The 21,801-nt window shown below is 42.5% G+C and overlaps 1 protein-coding gene across 1 annotated transcript in view; it reads right to left on the reverse strand.

Moving 5' to 3' along the window:
* daam2 (dishevelled associated activator of morphogenesis 2) overlaps nt 1-21,801 on the reverse strand; it is a 73,209-nt gene that overhangs the window by 43,954 nt on the left and 7,454 nt on the right. The window contains exons 2-3 of the mRNA XM_031579821.2: nt 12,799-13,039; nt 3,738-3,827 (exon numbers count right to left, since the gene is read on the reverse strand). Coding sequence (XP_031435681.1) covers nt 3,738-3,827; nt 12,799-13,039 — 331 coding nt within the window. The remainder of the gene's footprint in view (nt 1-3,737; nt 3,828-12,798; nt 13,040-21,801) is intronic.

Here is a 21,801-nt window from a genome sequence, read left to right on the forward strand (position 1 = left end):
AACGGCCTTAGTCAAAGTTCTGAAGGACCTTCCTATTGCATCCGATCATGGGTGCACTTCAATACTGGTTCTTCTAGACCTGAGTGCTGCTTTCGACACTATAGATCATCATATCTTGTTATAGAGAACATTATTTTAATAAAACTGAGGTTGTGCTTGTAGGCCCTAAACAATTGAGAATGACACTATCTAGCCATCTACGAACACTTGATGGCATCTCATTAACATCCAACACTAATATCAAAAACCTTGGTGTATTTATCAACAAAAACCTCCTACTTGACTCGCACATAAAACAGATCTCAAAGACATAATTTTTTCATATACGCAATATTGCCAAAATTCTCTCCAACATCTCTTCAAGATGCAGAAAAACTAATCCACGCCTTTATTATGTTGCAACTAGATTACTGCAATGCTCTCCTATCTGGATGTAGGAACAACTCCATAAAGAGCCTCCAGCTTATACAAAATGATGCTGCCTGCACACTTACTAAAACTAAAAAATAAGAACATATCTCACCTGAACGTGCCTGTCTGCATTGGCTCCCTGTCAAGAGGAGAATTGATTCTAAAAGAGGTCCTTCTAACATACTGAGCCCTAAATAGCTCGGCTCCAAATTACCTCAAGGAATGAGTTGTCCCCTATTGCCCACCAAGATCACTTCGTTCCCAGAGTGCATGTCTTCTTGTAATTCACTTCAAGAATATCAAAAAGCACAATAGGAGGCAGAGCCTTCAGCTTTCGAGCCCCCCTCCTGTGAAATAATCTTCCTGCCGAGATGCAGGCACCATATTAAAATTGAGACTAAAGACAATCCTCTTTAGTGCATGCCATAGTCATGAATAATTGTATCAAAAACATGTCACCTGTTGCAACATTCTTCACCTCTTCTTGCTGGGCATGTTGTAGTGTTTAGCAGGAGAGGGCTACAGACAGCGCATAATGCACAAAACTGACCTGTATTTGTCTCTCTGTTGTGTTAAATGTCTTGTGTTTTTATAGTGTAAATTTGTATATATATATATATGTTCAATCTATATTTTTATTGTTTTTGTGTCTGAGAGCTGCTACCTTAATTTCGTTGTACTTGTGCAATGACAAATAAATATATTTTATTCTATTCTATTCTATATTGTGTTGTGTAGGAGTGCCTATACAGATCCCGTGTACAGCATACGGCACGTGTTGCGGCTGTCGCCAGCCAGTTAGGCACTGCCATTGTATCCTGCCACCCTTACTATGCTTGTATACCTAAAACTCCCCATGCACCAAGCCAGCCAACAGAACTTAACACAACTCACCACAACTAAACACATACAAATTCCCAATATCAATAAAACTGGGCTACAGACAGCACATGTTGTACAGTGAAGGGCCTTTACGGTGAAGTACGCGATCCCGCGTACAGCATGCGAAGCGTGTTGCAGCTGTCACCAGCCAGTTGGGCACTGTTGTGTATCCTGTCACCCTTGCTATCCTAACTAAAATCCACATGCAACTTCTCCCAACCATCCAGGAACAGTTTGGTGATGAACAATGCCTTTTCCAGCATGATGGAGCAACTTGCCATAAGGCAAAAGTGATAACTAAGTGGCTCGGGGAACAAAACATCGATATTTTGGGTCCATGGCCAGGAAACTCCCCAGACCTTAATCCCATTGAGAACTTGTGGTCAATCCTCAAGAGGCAGGTGGACAAACAAAAACCTACAAATTCTGACAAACTCCAAGCATTGATTATGCAAGAATGGACTGCCATCAGTCAGGATGTGGCCCAGAAGTTAATTGAAAGCATGCCAGGGCGGATTGCAGAGGTCTTGAAAAAGAAGGGTCAACACTGCAAATATTGGCTCTTTGCATCCACTTTATGTAATTGTCAATAAAAGTGTCAGGCTTCTCTCTGGCATTGAACTCAAGTCGCAGGGCAACACTGCCAATGCCTCAAGAAACAACATCCCTATGGAGAAATATGATAGTGGTAACATCATGCTGTGGGGATACTTCTCATCTGCAGGAACTGGGACATTTCTTAGAATCGAGGGGAGAAGGAATGAAAATAAATTCTACACAACATCTCAAGAAAACCTGTCTGTTGTAAAACTAAGGCTTGGGAGAGGCTTTACCTACCAGTACGACAACCCAGGCACAAGGCTGAAGCAACAGAGGCTCAAAGTAGTAATAGTAAAGTGAATGTTCTAGAATGGCTCAGTCAAAGCCAAAATCCCACTGAGAATCTGTGGCACCGTTCTACCAACCTAGAAGAGGATAAAACTCTAGAACAATGTGCAAAGCTACTGAAAAGTGCTCTTTTTTGGTTTCATGTGGACAACACATGTTTTATAATAATAATAATAATAATTCATTTTTTTATAGCGCTTTTCTAAATACCCAAAGTACCCCTGCTAGCCTCAAAATCTGTTAATATGGTTTATGGATAACGTCTTGATGTCTTTATGTTCTGGATTGTCATGGTTTGTTGTAAAGAAGCACTACAGATCTGGAGCCTTGCCACCTTGCGTACACCGTTTTGCTCGCTGACGGTCAGATGTAAGTGCCTTCAGACAATTGTATTGTTTGGGCGTTATATAAATACATTTGAATTGAATTGAATTGAATGTATCAACAGTGAAATGAATGTGAGAATTCCTCCACACCAACTTCATGGCAGTTAGCTACACGCTACAGCGAAACAAGGCTATGCAGCGCAACTACTAACATTACTTGTTTACGGGTCTGAAGGCCTTCAAAATGATCTGCACAGTATTGATAAATGGTCCTTATTGGAAATAATAACACATCAAGGGGTATACAGTTAAATACATGGACATGAAAGCTTGTGCAAATGCTATGGTACGCTACGATGTTTTGTTCCATGGTGAGGTTTGGCTTATCAACCTTTTCAGATTTCCAAGAGCTATGTTCTTGGGAGCCTCTGCATACTTGGGTCCGGCTTTAGAGTCTAATGCTGCAAGGAGTCAGCATTTGCCTGTTCCCTTCCAAGTGCTTATCACATGGCAATCTTGACCACATGGGGGATTTAAGAGGTAAGAGACAGAACAGTCAGGATGGGATATGATCAATCATATGTCAGCTAGGTGTAAAAAGTTCCGATGTGATATGGTTGACCAGGCTAACAAGTGCAGGTTGCAGCGAGACCTGGTTTTCACTGGAGGAGCTATTGACTGCACACACATAAAGGCATAATCAGAGGTAGAATATTACTTTTTTTAACAGATTTTACTCGTTGACGAGAGCTGAAAGACACATTAGGATACAAGTTCGATTCAGAGCTAGCCATCTTTTCTTGACCGTGTTAGCAAAGTTGTTGACTCGCTAGTTTGTCATAAACGAGGAAAGCACATTTCAACAGGTTTCGCCGCTAGGGGGAGCTACAAGCCAAAAACTACTTATTGCTGCTTTAAAGGACTACTTAACGCCCTAGCCAACTCCCATGGGTTATACCGAAGATTGACCGAGGATTATTTTGTGCGACTCTCTGACCCCACCTCATTTATAGCCATTGCCACACTCCAACTGTTTTCTTTTGGTATTAATGCCAGATGGCACATTTGTTTTCTTGCCTTTACATTGAATAAGAGCACTTCCACCCCCCATTTGCTGAAATGTCCTTTTTCCTTTTTTGTACATGAGACCACTGGAGTAATTTAGAGTAGAATGTATGCTGCAGTATGCTGCAGTATCACATGCAGTAATTGTCGCATGTGATGACTTACCTTCTTTTTGCTACAGTATATCTGCCATTTCTTCTCAGCAGGTAGTGCGAACATAGCCTCCCTGTTCTTGTCTGTAAGGTCCAATTCATCCTGCAATAGGTAAGGAACACTGAGAACAAAACAAAAACTGAGCGCTCTCAATCAACAAGCATGTTTGTTACTCATGATGCCCATACAAGATGCCCATACAGTTCTGTTCAAGATTCATTAAAGATTCATCTCTTTAATGCACTTTGTTTATGATGATCTATTTCTGTCATGCCTCTTTCTTTACACTGTATTATTATTATTGTTATTATTATTATTACTCTAAGAACTACAAAAAACACAAATATGATCGCCACATTTGTAGGGTGTCCTGCTCAAAAAACATTTAGACTAACATAAGATTAACCCTCAAATGATACTTGCTCACAACTCTAATGCAAACACCTGCAAACATACACACAGGTAGATTACATACAAGGTATGTGTCAACATAACTACAGTCTCCTGGCATTAGCATTCAGCTAATACATAGGCTACATAAGTGGCTAGCTACATTACCATCTAATTATCTGGCCAACATAACTACAGTCTCCTGGCATTAGCATTCAGCTAATACATAAGCTACATAAGTGGCTAGCTACATTACCAGCTAAATATCTGTCCAACATAACTACAGTCTCCTGGCATTAGCATTCAGCTAATACATAAGCTACATAAGTGGCTAGCTACATTACCATCTAATTACCTGTCCAACATAACTACAGTCTCCTGGCATTAGCATTCAGCTAATACATAAGCTACATAAGTGGCTAGCTACATTACCATCTAATTATCTGTCCAACATAACTACAGTCTCCTGGCATTAGCATTCAGCTAATACATAAGCTACATAAGTGGCTAGCTACATTACCATCTAATTATCTGTCCAACAGAAAGACAGCAACCATGGCATCACTTTTCAGTCCCTTCAACTCCCTCAGTTGTTGCCATTGTTACCTCCTGATCTCCTGGGGCTGTGTTGGGTGTTAGAGCTAGGTTATAGCTCATTATGCTAACTGCCACACCACCAACTACAAACTAACAACTGCTTGGCTTCCTCTTCCTGTGGTGGGTGCTTTTACTGAACTATCAACCTTGGCTTCTGGGTTTCTGTTCGTTAAATATGGAGGCCTTTGGGAACACAGCCGGTGTAATTCTGTCTGTACTTGTATCTTTCTTTTCTTGCTTTGTTTAGCAGTACAAGCTGTTGTAGGAATAGGTTGAACTGGACATTTTGGCTGCACTTTCTCTGCCACTCTTGTGTGACTAGCCTGCTAGCTTTTATAGCAATATGTCTGCTAGCACTGTGGATGACTCCCGTCACATGCAATGAGTGTGCATGGGCCATCCAATCATATGATCCAGGGTGATTTTTACAGCTGCCACAAATGATTATATATTATATATTATATTATTTAATGTATTCATTGCTATCAGGATGATATAGTAGTAGTAGTACCACTTTATGTACCACAGAAGTAGTAGAGGAAGCCGTGTGAATCTCCTGAGGGATACGCAGGATGCCATGCTGGCCATCATGCTGGGGGTCATTCTACTCGCTCCACCCTGCAGCTTCCCCTCCTGCCAAAATGAGATATGCTGAGCTCTAAGCAGCCTCTTTGTGAAGACTATCACTGCACTGTTAACAACAAAAGAGAGATTACAGTATATTCTTATGCAAAACCAAATGTGATGGGGCTTCCCAGCTGCACCTGGTTTGGAATAATGTCACAGCATTGACCAGTAATGTGTGACCCCAACATTATAAATACCCTGCAATATGTCAGCAGCACTATAAAAATCTTGTTATACATCACTTTTTGAGAGGAAACGCAGAAAAGTATTCTGAAGGACAGGGCAAGCAAGTGTCTGGCAGGATCACTTCCTCAGTTCCTCTGTAGGCTGTTCTCACAGTTGGTTTGACTTCAGCAGTGAAGAGGGCTGGGTGGGGGATGTTTGGACAAGCCAGAAGGAACCGATAGAGCCCAGTGCTCATAGGTGCTCAAATGCATTTGATAGTGAGAAGGGAGGAACGCCTTAAAGGTGCTTCATGTAAGAATTGTACTTTAAAATATTCAACTAAAAATAGCAACAGAATGTGAGAAAAATAACCGCTTGGCATAATGTTAAAAACACCTATGCACTGTTTTGCCCAGATATCGGCTTAAGTTTGCATGCTAACCAGCTAGAGCCGCATAATACCACTTTGTACCTCAACAGGCGCTAGTGAATCACTGTAGCAAAGACAACAAGGCAAAGCAATGGGCTGTCGCAGGTATAAGCCCACACTCCAATTCTAGAGACTAAAAAAATGACAGTTAATATGTAGATAAATGGAACACTCTGATATTTTGTACTACAGAGTGTGAATCCATTTTCGGATTGCCAGATTGAGTTTACTAACACATCCTAAGTAAAGGCCCTGTCACACCCTAACGCTCTGGTCAAAGTTCTCTGAACGTTCTAATCGTTCAAGTTCGAGCATTCTAGGGCGAGGTGGACACATCTGGCGTGTGACTAACGACAGAATAGCGTGGGACTGACGCATGACTAGCATGGGACTGACACATGAGGAGCGTGTAACAGCGACCAAGTGACGTGTCATTATTATTAGAAAACATCAACACATCCACACACATTGTCCATGTCACAAGAGTCTTCATATCATATCCATCTGCCATGGAACAGCACCAGCTATAACAGTGCTCAGCTATGTTCAAGTTTATTACATCTACTTCATGCTGGGCTCAAGCAAGCATATACCCTCCTTAGTCTTTCTGGATCCTCCATAGTGGGTGTTCTCTAGCCTGACGATGTCATACTCATAATTCTAGTCAGAATATGAGTCTGATACCGCTCCGTTGGACTGTGATTATGGGGCGTGTTTCAACCGAACCAGGAAAAAAAATGCCTCTTCGCTCAATTGGATATATCTAGAACCAATCAGAGCAACGTAGTATGACCATAACGTAGACCATGGGGCCAGCTGATACATTAAACTTTTACCGGATCCCGTAGGAAGGACGGCAAAAACATATTTTCGATCGACAAATGCCTTGATTGCGTTTCTCTGTTCCTCTTTCAAAATGAATGTCATGTCAATATCTTCTAAAACAGACTCGAATTTCCACATTTCAGCTCTCCAACGGCAGCCATGTTTGTTGAAAACGAATTCACCCCAAAACCTCTTTGGTGACATGGTTGATTACGTTAGGGTTGATCATCTGTCCATCATCGTATAAAGCCCGCCCTGACAATTTGATTGGTCTATCTATCTCCTCACAGATTTTTGTGAGGAGATAATTTCTCCCCAACGGAGCGACACCAGACCGAATTTCCCGACCAAAAAATGTGTGGGCGTGGCTAAATTCGTCTGGCATCCAGGCTAGGTGTTCTCTATGGTAGCCCCAAAATCAACTGAACCCTACTTAAAAAGCATCGGTTTATATAGGGTAGACTGAGTACAGTTGAGACACCCATTTAAACCTGCAAAAGAGCCCTGTGCTCAGTCAATTCTCCCTGAATAAATAATGATGATGATGAAACCCATTGATGGTGACTGACCAAGGATTGAAAATACAGGCTATATCACAATCAAGCTGTATCAACTGTACCCGATCTCCCACCTTGCTTATTTAGACCCCAAGATAAATCATTCTTATTACTTTCATGTTTGAAAAGACACCCATTAATATAGGACAGTTCTAATATTAAAAACATAACATTTTATTTTCATTTGCTTTGTTTGTTGTCTAACTTTGACTTCTTACCTGCTTATCATGGGTACAGTTGAGACATTGTGTCTCAACTGTACCCCGCTGACCACCTCACGGTTTTCGCTAGATTATGCAATGACCTTGCATGACATGATAGCATGGAATATGCAGATTTATAGTGCACAGAATAACGTTTGCAATGATGTAAGTTGCGTTTGTTGATCACGTATGGTTAATAACATATTAATTGTAGAAGGGACATGATAAAATCAAGATCTTCCCTTGGTGAAAAAACCTTCGCCGATATCTTCATACGAGTGATGGGTTAGGTGCTCAAATTTCCCGGGATCAAAGAAGACGTTAGTAGGCATGTCGAAACTAAAAATCACGTCTCAGGATTGCTGCGCACATAAGTTATTTCAACTGTACTCAGTCTACCCTACCCACATGCATGGACGTTCGGGAAATGCTAAATGACGCTCATTGGACACCATTTGACGTCCGTTTGACGTTAGTCACATGCTACGTGCGCTAGGGGTCCGTTCAGTGGTCGTTGACAGGTCGCCAGTGAGTCGTTCACTGCAAGGCAAACGATTAATCACAACCAAGTAACGCTAGGGTAACGACTAATGATAGCCAAACGCGTGCAACGTTAGTAAAACGTTCCACGAACGTTCTCCAGCGTTTAAATTAACGCCATGAGAACTTTTGTGCATGTTCAAAAATGTATTTTCGGACCAGCGTTCTCCGCCAATCACAGACGATTACCGACGATTACAGCGTTCACCAGCTTTCACACAACGCTCTTCTGGCGCTATACCAGCGACCATGGACGATTACCAACATTTCCTCTAACGTCATAGAACGTTGACCAGAACGTTATGGTGTGACGGGGCCTTAAGCATGGCTATCCTGTAGTTGGTATCAACAAGTAGCTCAGTAGCAAGCCCATCGGTTAACATCAATGGTTATGCTTTCAACCTACAGGGGTCTGTTTGTCTCAACTAAGTAAATGTAATGTAATGTAAAATATTAATTGATGTCAATGGAGACACCTGTGGTAGCCAAGATATGTTTCAATCATATAAATGTTTTCATGCTATATGTAGCCTTCAGCCTCCTCCACCATGGGCACATTTTGGGTTTACTTCTGCAAAGGGAGAGGCGGTAGGGGTGTGCTAATGTATGAAATAATTTAGCTTGCTAGCCAACGGCCAGTCAGGCTTACATATAGCCCCTTTAAAAACTAAAAAGATTAAGATTCTCGCCTTTATCAGGATTAAAGTTGTCCTAAATCCATCAAAACATCATTCCAATGAGCGAGAAAGGCTCTTGGCTCACTTATCCACATTATGATAAGATCAACCAAGAACAAACAGGAAATGGTTTCCTGCTCTCTCTCTCCTGAAGATGACATCACCACCTCAGCCCTGCATTTACACACAACACGAACAGTACACTCATCTTTCTCCACTTGATCTCTCCTGCTTCCACACTATTATACTGGCATTTACAGTGGGGAAAATAAGTATTTGAACCCCTGCCGATTGCGCAAGTTTGGCCACTTGCAAAGAAATGTGTGATCTATAATTGTAATGGTAGGTGTATTTTAACAGTGAGAAATAGAATATCAACAAACAAATCCAGAAAACTGCATGTTATAACATTTATGACTTTATTTGTATTTGATGCAGAAAATAAGTATTTGAACCCCCAAGCAAACAGCAAGAATTCTGGCTCCCAATGATCAGTTATGTGCCCAAGAAGCACACAGATTAGTCCTCATTAGGCCTAACAAGGTACACCTGATCTCAACTGGTGACGTGTATAAAAGAAACCTGTCCAAAGAATCATACTTCACATCTTCAACCTCACCACCATGGGCAAGACCAAAGAGTTGACCAAGGACGTCAGAGATAAGATTGTAGACCTGCACAAGGCTGGAATGGGTTACAAAACCATCGGCAAGCAGCTTGGTGAGAAGCAGACAACTACTGGTGCGATTATTCGTAAATGGAAGCAACACCAAACAACTGTCAATCGCTCTAGGTCTGGGGCTCCATGCAAGATATCCCCTCGTGCGGTCTCAGTGATCATCCGAAAAGGTGCAGAATAACTCCAGAACTACACAGGGGGAGGTTGTGAGTGATCTCAAGGCAGCTGGGACCACAGTCACCAAGAAAACCATTGGCAACACACTACGCCGTAATGGTTTGAAGTACTGCAGAACTCGCAAGGTCCCCCTGCTCAAGGAAGCACATGTCTGAAGTTTGCCAATGAACACTTGAATGATTCTAAGGAGGATTGGGAGACAGGATGTGGTCAGATGAGACCAAAATCAAGCTCTTTGGCATCAACTCGACTTGCCGCGTTTGGAGGGGGAAGAATGCTGAATATGACACCATCCCCACCGTCAAGCATGGAGGTGGAAACATTATGCTTTGGGGCTGTTTCTCTGCCAAGGGTCCAGGACGACTCCACTGCATCGAGGGGACTATGGATGGGGCCATGTAATGTGGAATATTGGGCTTGAACCTCATTCCCTCCCATTGAAAACGCAACCTTAAGGATTTGGAGAGGATCTGCAAAGAGGAGTGGACCAAAATCCCTCCTGAGATGTGTGTAAACCTGGTGACCAACTACAAGAAAAGTCTGACGTCTGTGCTTGCCAACAAGGGTTATTCCACCAAGTACTAAGTCATGTTTTGCTAGGGGTTCAAATACTTATTTTCTGCATCAAATGCAAATTAAGTCATAAATGTTATAAAATGCAGTTTTCTGGATTTTTTTGTTGATATTCTGTTTCTCACTGTTAAAATACACCTACTATTACAATTATAGATCACACATTTCTTTGCAAGTGGCCAAACTTGCGAAACCGGCAGGGGTTCAAATACTTATTTTCCCCACTGTATATCCAAACAAACAGACAACCAAAAACAGACACAGATCAGGGTAGATTTGTATGTGGACGTATGTATGTATGTAGACACAGAATACACAGAAACTCTGAAGTATTCATGCACACAAAATATATAATGAAAGACATCCAGCAGGGCATTTCACACAATAAATGGTAAGCTAACATAGTAAAAAGACCACTGAGAGTTATGTGGAAGAATCAGTGACAAGCATATGGTCTGTGAGGCTAACATTTGAACAGGTTAGGTTCTAGAACTATTGCATTGCTGCCACTGCTTGCAGCCATTATTGGATCTTATCTGCTCTCTGTATTACATGTTATGTTCAGTTCAAGGAGCTACGCTGTTCAAAGGCCCATTACAATTGTATTAACTCTATACAATACAATTGTATTGACCCTCACCTGACCTTTAATGACCATATAAAACACCTGTGCAAAACCTCCTTTTATCATCTAAGAAACATCTCCAAACTCCGCCCCACTTTAACCCTATCAGATGCAGAGAAGCTTGTCCACGCCTTTATCTTAACCAAGACTGGACTATTGTAATTCGCTTTTCTATGGGATCACTGGCAAGAACATCCAGAAGCTGCAATACATCCAAAACAGCGCTGCCAGGATCCTGATGAGGGTCCGGAAATATGAGCACATAACACCAATATTACACTCACTACACTGGCTCCCTGTCTCTTTCCGGATTGACTACAAAGTCCTTATACTCACCCATACATGCATAAATGGGCATGCACCTCCCTACCTGCAAGAATTAATTACTCCCCAAACCTCCACCTGCACCCTCAGGTCTTCAAACAGCTCGCTCCTCCGCGTCCCCAAAACAAAGCTCCGCACCATGGGCGACCGGGCCTTTTGCTCGGCAGCGCCACGCTTATGGAACAGCCTCCCTGACCACCTAAGGGCAACGCAGACGCTGGACTCCTTTAAAGCTGGACTAAAAACATTTTTATTCAGGAAGGCATTTCTGGCCTTGTGTTAAATCGTATGTTAAAATGTTAAAAAGTTTTCTATTATGCTTATGTTAATTCATTTTTATTTTATTGCAGTATTATAGTTAGTTTTTAATATGTTGGCACTCTGAGATTCTTTTGAATGAAGGGTGCATTACAAATAAAATAAATTATTATTATTATTATTTAACTCGAGGAGTGGCATCTGATATCATTTACATGTGACATAGTGCTAGTGTAGCAGGATAGATTTGCTACTTCTGTTTCAATGTTATTTCTCCGCCCATTCATTCTTGGATTGACAGTCAATTAGCGACCCCCTCATTTCTGTAAAACAGCAATGCACAGGGGTAGTGTGACTGAATATCTATGAAACTGAATGAGGGTAATCTTTCTACTCTTGCTCAAGCTGATCTACTGATTGAGACAGACCCATGTTTTATATCCCTTCGAATCTCTGGTCATGTGGTATCAATTCTTTCATGAAAAAGAGCGATGGCAGAACAGAGACCCTGGCCAGTGATCTTGATGGCACAATGACAGACCACCAGCTAAAGTCTCAAACTGTGTCCTCAATAAAAAAACATGCTGAGACATACTGCAAAAAAGAGAATAAGTGTACTTTTGTTAGTGTGTACCCTCCTGTCCAATAAACCAGCAGAGTAAACTCTCCTACTTGAGCCTACCCAGATGGATGCCAGGACAAAGCAGAAACTGAAGTGTATCCAACCATATCATTCTTGGCACTCTGGGATAGTAGGGCCAGGTCAGCCCAGGGACAGAGCAGTGGTCAAATTATCCATATGGACCCAGATATCATGCTCCCTATCAGGGGAATAATCCCAGATCATACACACGGCCATTATATCCCAGTGCAGTTTGTTCTGCTGTGCTCATTTATGTGTGAAGATTTCTAAAAATAATGTTTCCCCTCTAGCAGTTATTCAAATCAGTGAAAGGAATTGAGCTTCCTCAGCCGATATCGCTGCTGCTGGCATCTCCTAAGAACCTCCTCTGTATTGGAGGTCAATTTCAACAGGTTATCGAAGATTGTAGTTGTCCTTTTATGTGTGTTTATCATTTTTAATTTAATTGAATTCCCTTTATCCATTTCCTGCCATTTATCATGCTATGAAATGGGATTTGCATCCCTCCTGAGATTGTACACAAAACAAAACGTCACATAATCTGCTATCAGTTTCAGAAATAGTATAGCTGCGTCTGAGGGTGTGTTACACAGCCATGTGGATAATTGACTGGGACCTCCCAGCTGACTGATGGTAATGCTGTATGTATGTAGTGTGCATGTTATGACAGTATTGTAGATAAGCTCATAGTAACATTGAAAACAAAATTACAAAAAAAGAACTATTATTATATAACATAAAAACTGTACGGTTTGCACAGATTTTCTGAATAAAAAAACTCACCACCAGCTCAGAAAAGCGTGCATGCAGCTCCTCCTCCGGGGGCATGGAGGCACTGAACTCCAGCAGCTGCAGGGGGGCGCTGTCCTTCAGGTTGATCTCTGGAGGCTCGCCGCTGCCAAGGCAGCACAGGAAGCCCAGGGTGGGCCTTGAGCTTTTCCACAGAGGCATTGTGTCCACGGTGCTCCGCTCCAGGGCAGGCAGGGGAGTATGAAGAACACGTCTGCTATCTTGGGGGCATGGTCTGAAATGAGAGTAGGGGGCAGGGTCATCACTTGGATGTCACAACATTGTAACTCAGCTCTATGGGCATAATCTGACCTAGGAACACCAACAGCCCAATATTACCAGTTTGATTACAGTAAACAATAGGAAATGATATGATCATGGTTTGCTTGACGAGACTCAGCAGTGAATAGTGAACAGTCAATAGTGTTTAGTCATTCCATCTCCTGATGACTGGCCATCTGCCGTAATGGTAGGTTTCCACTTTCATTCCTTCCATCAACTTTATTGAGCCTCATGGCTTTACATGTTGCCTCTCCAACAGAACCCCAAAGTCCTAACAATCGGTGAAGATTCATTTAGGGACCGCATTTCATAAGAAGCCCTCTCAGCCAATCATATGTGCAGCACAAACAGACCGTGGGAAAGATGGAACAATAAAAGTGAAGTTCAATAACTTAAAGAAAAATGTGTGAATTAAGGATGAAGGCCATCTAGTGTCCAACTGTGTTGAGTGTCAGCAAGGTGGAATGCAACCAGGCAGGAGTATTGGTCTGTTAGCAGCCTCCTGCCTGGTACAGAGGAGACTGGCACTTCAACCACTGCATTGGAGCAGCCTTTGCTTCAGCACCACAAAGGCTGCTCTGTTGCTAGGCTTACAATGGAGTGAATAAGCACTTTGGGCTAAATGAATAATGACAGAGAGAGTTGGCTGTGTTGAGATCTCCTAAATGAATAATGACTTAGTGAGTTGGCTGTGTTGAGATCTACTAAATGAATAATGACAGAGAGAGTTGGCTGTGTTGAGATCTCCTAAATGAATAATGACTTAGTGAGTTGGCTGTGTTGAGATCTCCTAAATGAATAATGACTTAGTGAGTTGGCTGTGTTGAGATCTCCTAAATGAGTAATGACAGAGAGAGTTGGCTGTGTTGAGATCTCCTAAATGAATAATGACTTAGAGAGTTGGCTGTGTTGAGATCTCCTAAATGAATAATGACTTAGTGAGTTGGCTGTGTTGAGATCTCCTAAATGAATAATGACAGAGAGAGTTGGCTGTGTTGAGATCTCCTAAATGAATAATGACTTAGAGAGTTGGCTGTGTTGAGATCTCCTAAATGAATAATGACTTAGAGAGTTGGCTGTGTTGAGATCTCCTAAATGACTTAGTGAGTTGACTGTGTTGAGATCTCCTAAATGACTTAGTGAGTTGGCTGTGTTGAGATCTCCTAAATGAATAATGACTTAGAGAGTTGACTGTGTTGATCTCCTAAATGACTTAGTGAGTTGACCGTGTTGAGATCTCCTAAATGACTTAGTGAGTTGACTGTGTTGAGATATCCTAAATGAATAATGACTTAGAGAGTTGGCTGTGTTGAGATCGCTCTTCCACTTCGGTGGCAACAACAAGACTGGGGAGCAGGAGCCAGTGGTTTCCCTCTTTTGGATAATGTGCAAACATTTTGCATAACACACACACACACACACACACTGTGACGCCCACCTGTGCCCCGTTACATAATTTGGGTTGCTCGTCCGCGTAACCTGTTAAAAAATATCCGGATCAAAGACTTTCGTGAGTTCAGGTGAGAACGTCTGTTTTGCATTGGCTATTCGTAATTTCGTGCAGTCTCTGGCTAAGGAAGAGTGCTCCAGCTGGGCCTTGCCTCTCCTTCGGAGTACTGGTTATTGTTTTCTCTTTATTGTTTTAGTTTGTTATTTTGAGACAATCCTGGTCCGAAGTTGTTGTTAAATAACTCTGTCAGGGGCACGCTTCGTGCAGCTTGTCTGTAGCGAGTTCAGCGTTATCCAGTCGCCTCAAGGCCAGCACGTCTCAGAAGAGCTAGCTAGGACAGTTAGCTTATTTGGTTAGATATTTAGGACGCCAGTGGACTGCCTTATTAGACACACCTTTTCAGTGGCAATTAGCGCCGGCAATCAATGGACGATTTCACCTGGATGCATGGGAGCAGGGGCGTTTCTAGGATTCAAAGAAAGCGGGGGCTTAGCCCCAAGGGGAGTGGCATGTTTGCGCGCTGCAATTTTTTTTTTTAAGGCCCATTTGGGGCCGCGGATATCCATTGTTTCAGACAGTTCATAGATTGGTTTAATCAGAAAGAGTGTGATTTTGCTCTGTAGTTTTGCTTGCATTCAGTATAACACAAGAGACAGAATGACAGGGTCATAGTGAAATTTGACAACACAAATATACCAGCTGTGGTGAAATGACCTGTTCTGAGCACCAAAACTGTCCTGTGGGTAGCTCTTCAGCTTAACCTGTCTGGGCCCTGTGTCTTTTTCACCTAAATCATTAGTTGCTGCAGCTGCTTGGTCTGTCTCTTCCTCTCTCTGACTCTCTGCCTCAGCCTCTCCTTCTGCATGACCCTTTAAGATAAGTTCAAACATTGAAACATTAACTGATCGAAATCCAGAAGCCAATTTTATGACTTGGCATAAAAATATCATGTAATAATCTAGTTTAGGCTAACCCTTGGAGTAGCCTAGGCCTGACAACAAATGCCTATACATTTCTACCACAGTAGAAGAAAATTTAAAAAACTCCACTCATTTCCTTCTAGACCTGTAGACCACTAACCTCCATCACACCGGCTCCTTCAGCCCTGTCAATCTCCTGCTTCTCTCTCTCATCTGACTGGGCGGAGCTACCACCTCTCCTAAAGAATGTTCTTATATCCATCTGGTCAATGAATTGGATGATATACCGGTACAATAGCGTTATGAGGGACACTATGACATTTAGTTTTCACTAGCATTAACTGATTATAAATAACAACATTCTATAGGGACTGATAATATTGTTTTGAAATACTAGAGAGATATATCAATGCAAAGAATAGAGAGATAGTTATTTCTTGTATTTCGAATTCGCTCGTTCACACTCTTGCTAACTGGTGACAGTTTCTAACAAAGTAGCAAGCTAGCTTAGTTTTAACATAGCCCACTACAATATTCGCTTTCATTTGCCTCATATCAAGTAAACCTAAAGCAGGTAACACTCGTTAACAACTACAGATAGCCACATTCTATAACTTCTTGTGCTTACAATTTCACTCCGTGCATAATTTACTTTGAACTCCTTGTATATAATACTGGCTGTCGTTGACGAGAGACGGTACTAGTGCCCGGGGTTTATATCGTAAAGTATGATGAAAGGCTATTGGAGTATAATTTGAAGGGGGAGTAAACATACAAACCAGAACGCACGCATATAAGTAGCATGTTAGAGTTATAATTAACTTGTCCGTGTGAGAAACAATAGTTTAATTTTTTTTATTAAAATTTTTTTTAAGCCAATAATGCCAAATGATTTGGGGGGGCTGAAGAACATTTTAGGGGGGCTTCAGCCCCCCTAAAATAGGCCTAACGACGCCCCTGCATGGGAGTATTTTGGTTCGTGCTTGCGGATGTGGTGAGTTCTTTTCTTTTGTTAGTCTGTAAATTAGTTTACTGCTGTCTGCGTTTGCAGTGCAAGTTGGTTAACTTGTAGCTGAAAAATGCTTAGTTTGAAAGTTACTGTGCTTTGTTTGGAGGTGTCTCCGTTGGCTCGTTTGTTCTCAGTAACTTTGCCCTTTGAGAAGCAGTAAACTGAGCTAGTGAGTGCTTGTTTGAACTTTAACGTTCTTGATGTTTAGCTAAGCTAAATATTGGTAAACTGTTATCTGTTTGTAGATTTGTGTCTACTTGGTTCTGGTTATTAGTTGCCAGTTCATTGGTACTGGTGCACTGCTTGTGTATCACAGTCTGTTTGCCATTGTGTGTAGCTTACATGTGTGAAAGAGAACTAGTGGCCTAGTCTGTAATTTTCTTTGTGCCTCAAATTTAGATTTTGTTTTTGTGTCCGCTTGGTAGCCCGTTGCTGTGCATGGTAGCATAGCTTGTGTTTCTTTAAATTCCTATTGTGGCAGAATAGGTAGCACACATAGCTATACTTCTGAGTGAACTGGGCTTAAGGTTGTACTGGTTTGGGAGTTTGACTGAGTTAAAATGGCAACCCCTGAAGATTGTATTGCCAAGCCGTCTGAAGAAGGGTTGTCTAGTTTAACCAAGGTGCAACTCTGTGCAGTGGCTGACCATTATGAACTGGCCTTAACTACTTTAGAGAAAAGCTTGAAAGAAACATTGTTTAAGTCTATAAAAAGCCAGCTTATACTTAAAGGAGTTTTGGAATCTGATTCAGATCAGTTACAATTTGAGAAACTGAAGGCTGAGAGGGAGGCAAGGTTTCTTAGAGAAAAAGAGATTGAATCAGAAAGGGCTTTAGAGGTTCGCAAACTCGAGCATGAGCTCCAGCTAAAGCGTATGGAGATGGAGGAGCGTGAGCATGAGCGAGAACATGCTTTGACATTAAAGAAGCTTGATCTTGAACTTAAACAACTGCCATCTCAGCCCCCCTCTCCTGCCCATCAACAACCTGGTTTTGATGTCACTAAGAATATCCGCCTTGTACCACCCTTCATAGAGAAAGATGTGGAGAAATATTTTTCTCACTTTGAGAGAGTGGCGACCACTCTTAAATGGCCCGAGAATGTGTGGCCTCTGTTGCTTCAGTGTGTTTTTACAGGGAAGGCGCAGGAAGTGTTTTCTGCTCTAGGTTTGGAACAAGCTATGAACTATGAGGATTTGAAAACGGCCATCCTTCAAGCTTATGAGCTTGTCCCTGAGGCTTATCGCCAAAAGTTTAGGAAGACCAGGAAGTCAGAACAGCAAACTTTTGTTGAATTTGCACGTGAGAAAGAGCATCTGTTTGATAGGTGGTGCTGTTCACAGAAAGCAGATTCCAGGGAAGACCTACGACAACTTGTCCTCATAGAGGATTTCATGAACTGTCTCCCTGAGGCTGTGGCTGTCCATCTGTGTGAACAGGAAGTGCAAAAGTTGCACGAGGCTGCTGTTCTTGCTGAAGTTTGTGCTTACGCATAAGCGTGTACCTGGTAGCGGCTGGGTAAGCCATCAGAGCAGAACACGACCACTTCTTAACAGTCAGCAACAGTATGGAGGTGGAAATGATGCTCCGCGCTCATCTCCCCCTGCTAATGCTAGCCGTCCTCCTTATAACAACACAGAAATCATTTGCAACTATTGCAAAAAGGTAGGCCATATGAAGTATGACTGCGTAGAACTTCGTAAGAGGAAAGAGAAAGATAAAGGGAAGTCCAAGAGTTTTGGCCTGGTGGCTTCCTGTGGAAGCACCCTGTCTTCTTTAAACGATACCTTGAGTGTTGGACATGTGGTTGCTTCTAAGCAAGATACATGTGAAGTTGATGCAGATTACACTCCCTTTGTCACCAAAGGCTCTGTGTCTTTGCCTGATGGGCATTGTAGTGTGCCAGTACGCATACTAAGAGATACTGGGGCAGCTCAGTCTTTTATGCTGTCTGGTGTTTTGCCTTTGTCTGACAGCACTTACACCGGAACACATGTTCTAGTCAGGGGTTTTGAAATGACTCCTGTCCAGGTGCCGTTGCATCGAGTTTGTCTCTCTTCAAAACTGGTCAAAGGTGATGTGGTGGTAGGAGTTCGTCAAGGTCTCCCTGTACCAGGTATCTCATTTATCTTAGGCAATGATTTAGCTGGGGGGAAGGTTTGGGGTAACACCGAGGCCGTCTCGCCACCTGTTGTCTCTGATTCGGTGCCTGAGGTACCACCAAAGCCTGATCAGTGCGCTCGGCGGCATCCTGATGTGTTTCCTAGTCTTGATTCTGATTTGGTGTCTCTAAACGACACTTTCCTTACTAAACCTGATCTAGTTTCATCTAGTGATTCCTCACAATCACCTGTAGGAGAGCTAGAGACTACCAATACTAACTTGGATGACTCCACTGGAGGTGGTGATGACTCAGATGGTGAGAGTAAGTCTGTGAAAGTAGCCCCTCCTTTGGGAGTGATTAATGGTGATTCAGAAGTTACAATTTTGAGTTCCAATGAGCTTGAGCGCTGTTCTTTGCCTGACTTGTTTAAGGTTTCACGTGAAGAATTGATTAAAGAGCAATTGGTTGACTCTTCTCTTAAACCTTTATTTGTTGTAGCATCTCAAGAAAATGCTGAGGATGAGTCCTCCTACTTTGTACAAGATGGCTTGTTGTGTAGAAGGTATGTGTTCCAGAAAGAGAATTTTACCAATTCTTTTGTACAAGTAGTAGTTCCTTGTAAGTTCAGGAAAGCGGTGCTAGACCTAGCTCACAACGAAGTAGCGGGACACACTGGGGTGCGGAAGACCTATGACAGGATTGTGCGTCGGTTTTGTTGGCCTAGGTTAAGGAGAGATGTTTCCTCCTATCTGAAAACATGTCATGTGTGCCAGTTAACCGGCAAACCTAACCAACAGATTCCTGTCGCGCCATTGCAGCCCATTCCTGCAGTGTCCAATCCTTTTGAATACCTCATAGTGGATTGTGTGGGTCCATTGCCTCGCTCTAAGGCTGGACATTTGTATCTACTAACGGTGATGTGTCAATCTACGCGCTATCCTATAGCATATCCACTTAGGTCCATTACGACTAAGTCGGTGTTGAAGGCTCTTACCAATTTCATGTCAACTTTTGGTATTCCAAAAGTGCTTCAAAGTGACCGAGGGTCTAATTTCATGTCAAAACAGTTTGCTAGGGCATTACGTCAGCTTAAAGCCAAACATAACATCTCAAGTGCTTACCATCCCCAAAGTCAGGGTGCCCTCGAACGTTTCCATCAGACGCTCAAGTCTCTGTTACGGTCCTACTGTGTAGAACTTGGGTCTGATTGGGAGGAGGGTCTCCCTTGGCTTCTCTTAGCAATTAGGGAGGTTGTTCAGGAGAGCACGGGCTTTAGCCCTAATGAACTGGTATTTGGACATGCTGTGAGCGGGCCAACCGCTGTCTTAGCTGATGAGTGGTGTACTGCTGAGACACCTGTTAATGTGTTGGATTATGTTAGCGGATTTCGCTACCGTTTGTACGAAGCTAGAGCTGCTGCTAGACGTAAGCTGGGTAAAGCTCAGTCTAAGATGCAACATCTTTACAACCGCAGGGCGAAGCAACGTAGTTTTAAACTTGGGGATAAAGTTTTAGCTTTGTTGCCTATTCTGAATAGTCCCTTTCAGGCTAAATTCGGTGGCCTGTACAAAATTGTGAAATGTTTCAATGATCACAATTATGTCATTAGTACGCCAAATCGGCGGAAAAAGGTCCAGGTCTGTCATATTAATCTTTTGAAACCTTATTTTTCTCCTTTACCAGCTGCACCTGTTGGATTAATTGCCACCACGCAACTAGGGGGCTCTAGTGATCCAGACTATGTGGTCTCTTCGGTGGGTAACGGTTCTGAAAGTCTTGATTTTGTCAGTGAGGATTCCAGTGAGGGCGTGAGAGGTCCATCACAGGCGATCGTGGAAGGTCGTCTGCGAAATTCTGAGTTCCTAGCAGAGTTACCTTTACATCTTTCCCATTTGAATGATATGGAGAAAACAGATATCATTGGTTTGATTGAGTTTTTTCCTGCTCTGTTTCCTGATGTTCCTACACGTACATCTGTGATTGAACATGATATTGACGTTGGTGGAGCTTTACCAACACGCAACAACAACACGCCTATCGTGTCAATCCTAGGAAGAAGGAATTGTTGCAGAAAGAAGTAGACTATCTGTTAGCCCATGATCTTGCTGAACCTAGTTTTAGTGCATGGAGCTCCCCCTGTTTGTTAGTGAACAAACCAGATGGAACCTTTCGTTTTTGCACTGACTATCGTCGACTGAATTCAGTTACAAAGACAGACTGTTATCCATTACCCCGATGTGATGACTGCATAGACCGTGTTGGCTCAGCCAGATTTGTGAACCTCCTCAGTCCTAAGGTTCAATTTCAATGGTCTCCTAGTTGTCAAGAAGCATTTGACAATTCTAAGTTGTTGCTTGCTTCTTCCCCTGTGCTATCGGCTCCAGACTTTGACCGTCCTTTCAGTGTTGCTGTTGATGCCAGTGAGAGTGGTGCTGGAGCAGTTCTGTTACAGTTAGGATTAGATGGAGTAGAGCACCCAGTAGCATACTTTTCAAGGAAGTTTAATCGCCATCAGCAAGTCTACTCCACAGTGGAGAGAGAAGCGCTAGCTTTAATCCTTGCAGTACAGCATTTTGAGGTCTACTTGGGCTCCTCTCCGAGTCCAATAGACCTTTTCACTGACCACAACCCATTGGTCTTTATTGATCGTATGCGAAACCAGAATCAACGCATTATGCGTTGGAGCTTAATTCTTCAGGAATACCCTTTGAAGATTCAACATATCAGAGGCAAGGACAACATTGTGGCAGATACGTTGTCCAGAGTCTAAGAATAGTTTAGTCTATCTTCACTGTGGTTAGTATCATACACTGTAGTATAGATACCTACTATATGTGTACCGTCTGTGTCACGTTTCCCTAGTCCTAGGGGGCCCCAGGATTTAGGTTGATGTGGCACAGGAGGTCTTTCTTTTTGTTTGTTTGTTTGAGGTTTACCTACAGCAAACCTCTTAGTGAGGGAGGTGTGACGCCCACCTGTGCCCCCCTTCAGGCTTCGCCCTGCCAGTGCACGGGAAGGACGAACCTGAGCCTAAATGCTTTATTGTCTGCACCTGTATTTAGGGTGGGGCTATAAAAGGGTTTCTCTCTCTCTCTCTCATTAGGCACTTCTTTTCGGTACTTGTAGGCACTATATTGATATTCTCTCTCTCTCACACGGGCGCTTTGACTTCTGTCTCTCACTTTCTTATTCATTTACCTAACAAATTGATACATTCATTCACCCATTCATG

This window comes from Clupea harengus, chromosome 14 (assembly GCF_900700415.2).
Source record: "Clupea harengus chromosome 14, Ch_v2.0.2, whole genome shotgun sequence".
In the NCBI taxonomy this organism is placed as follows: domain Eukaryota; kingdom Metazoa; phylum Chordata; class Actinopteri; order Clupeiformes; family Clupeidae; genus Clupea; species Clupea harengus.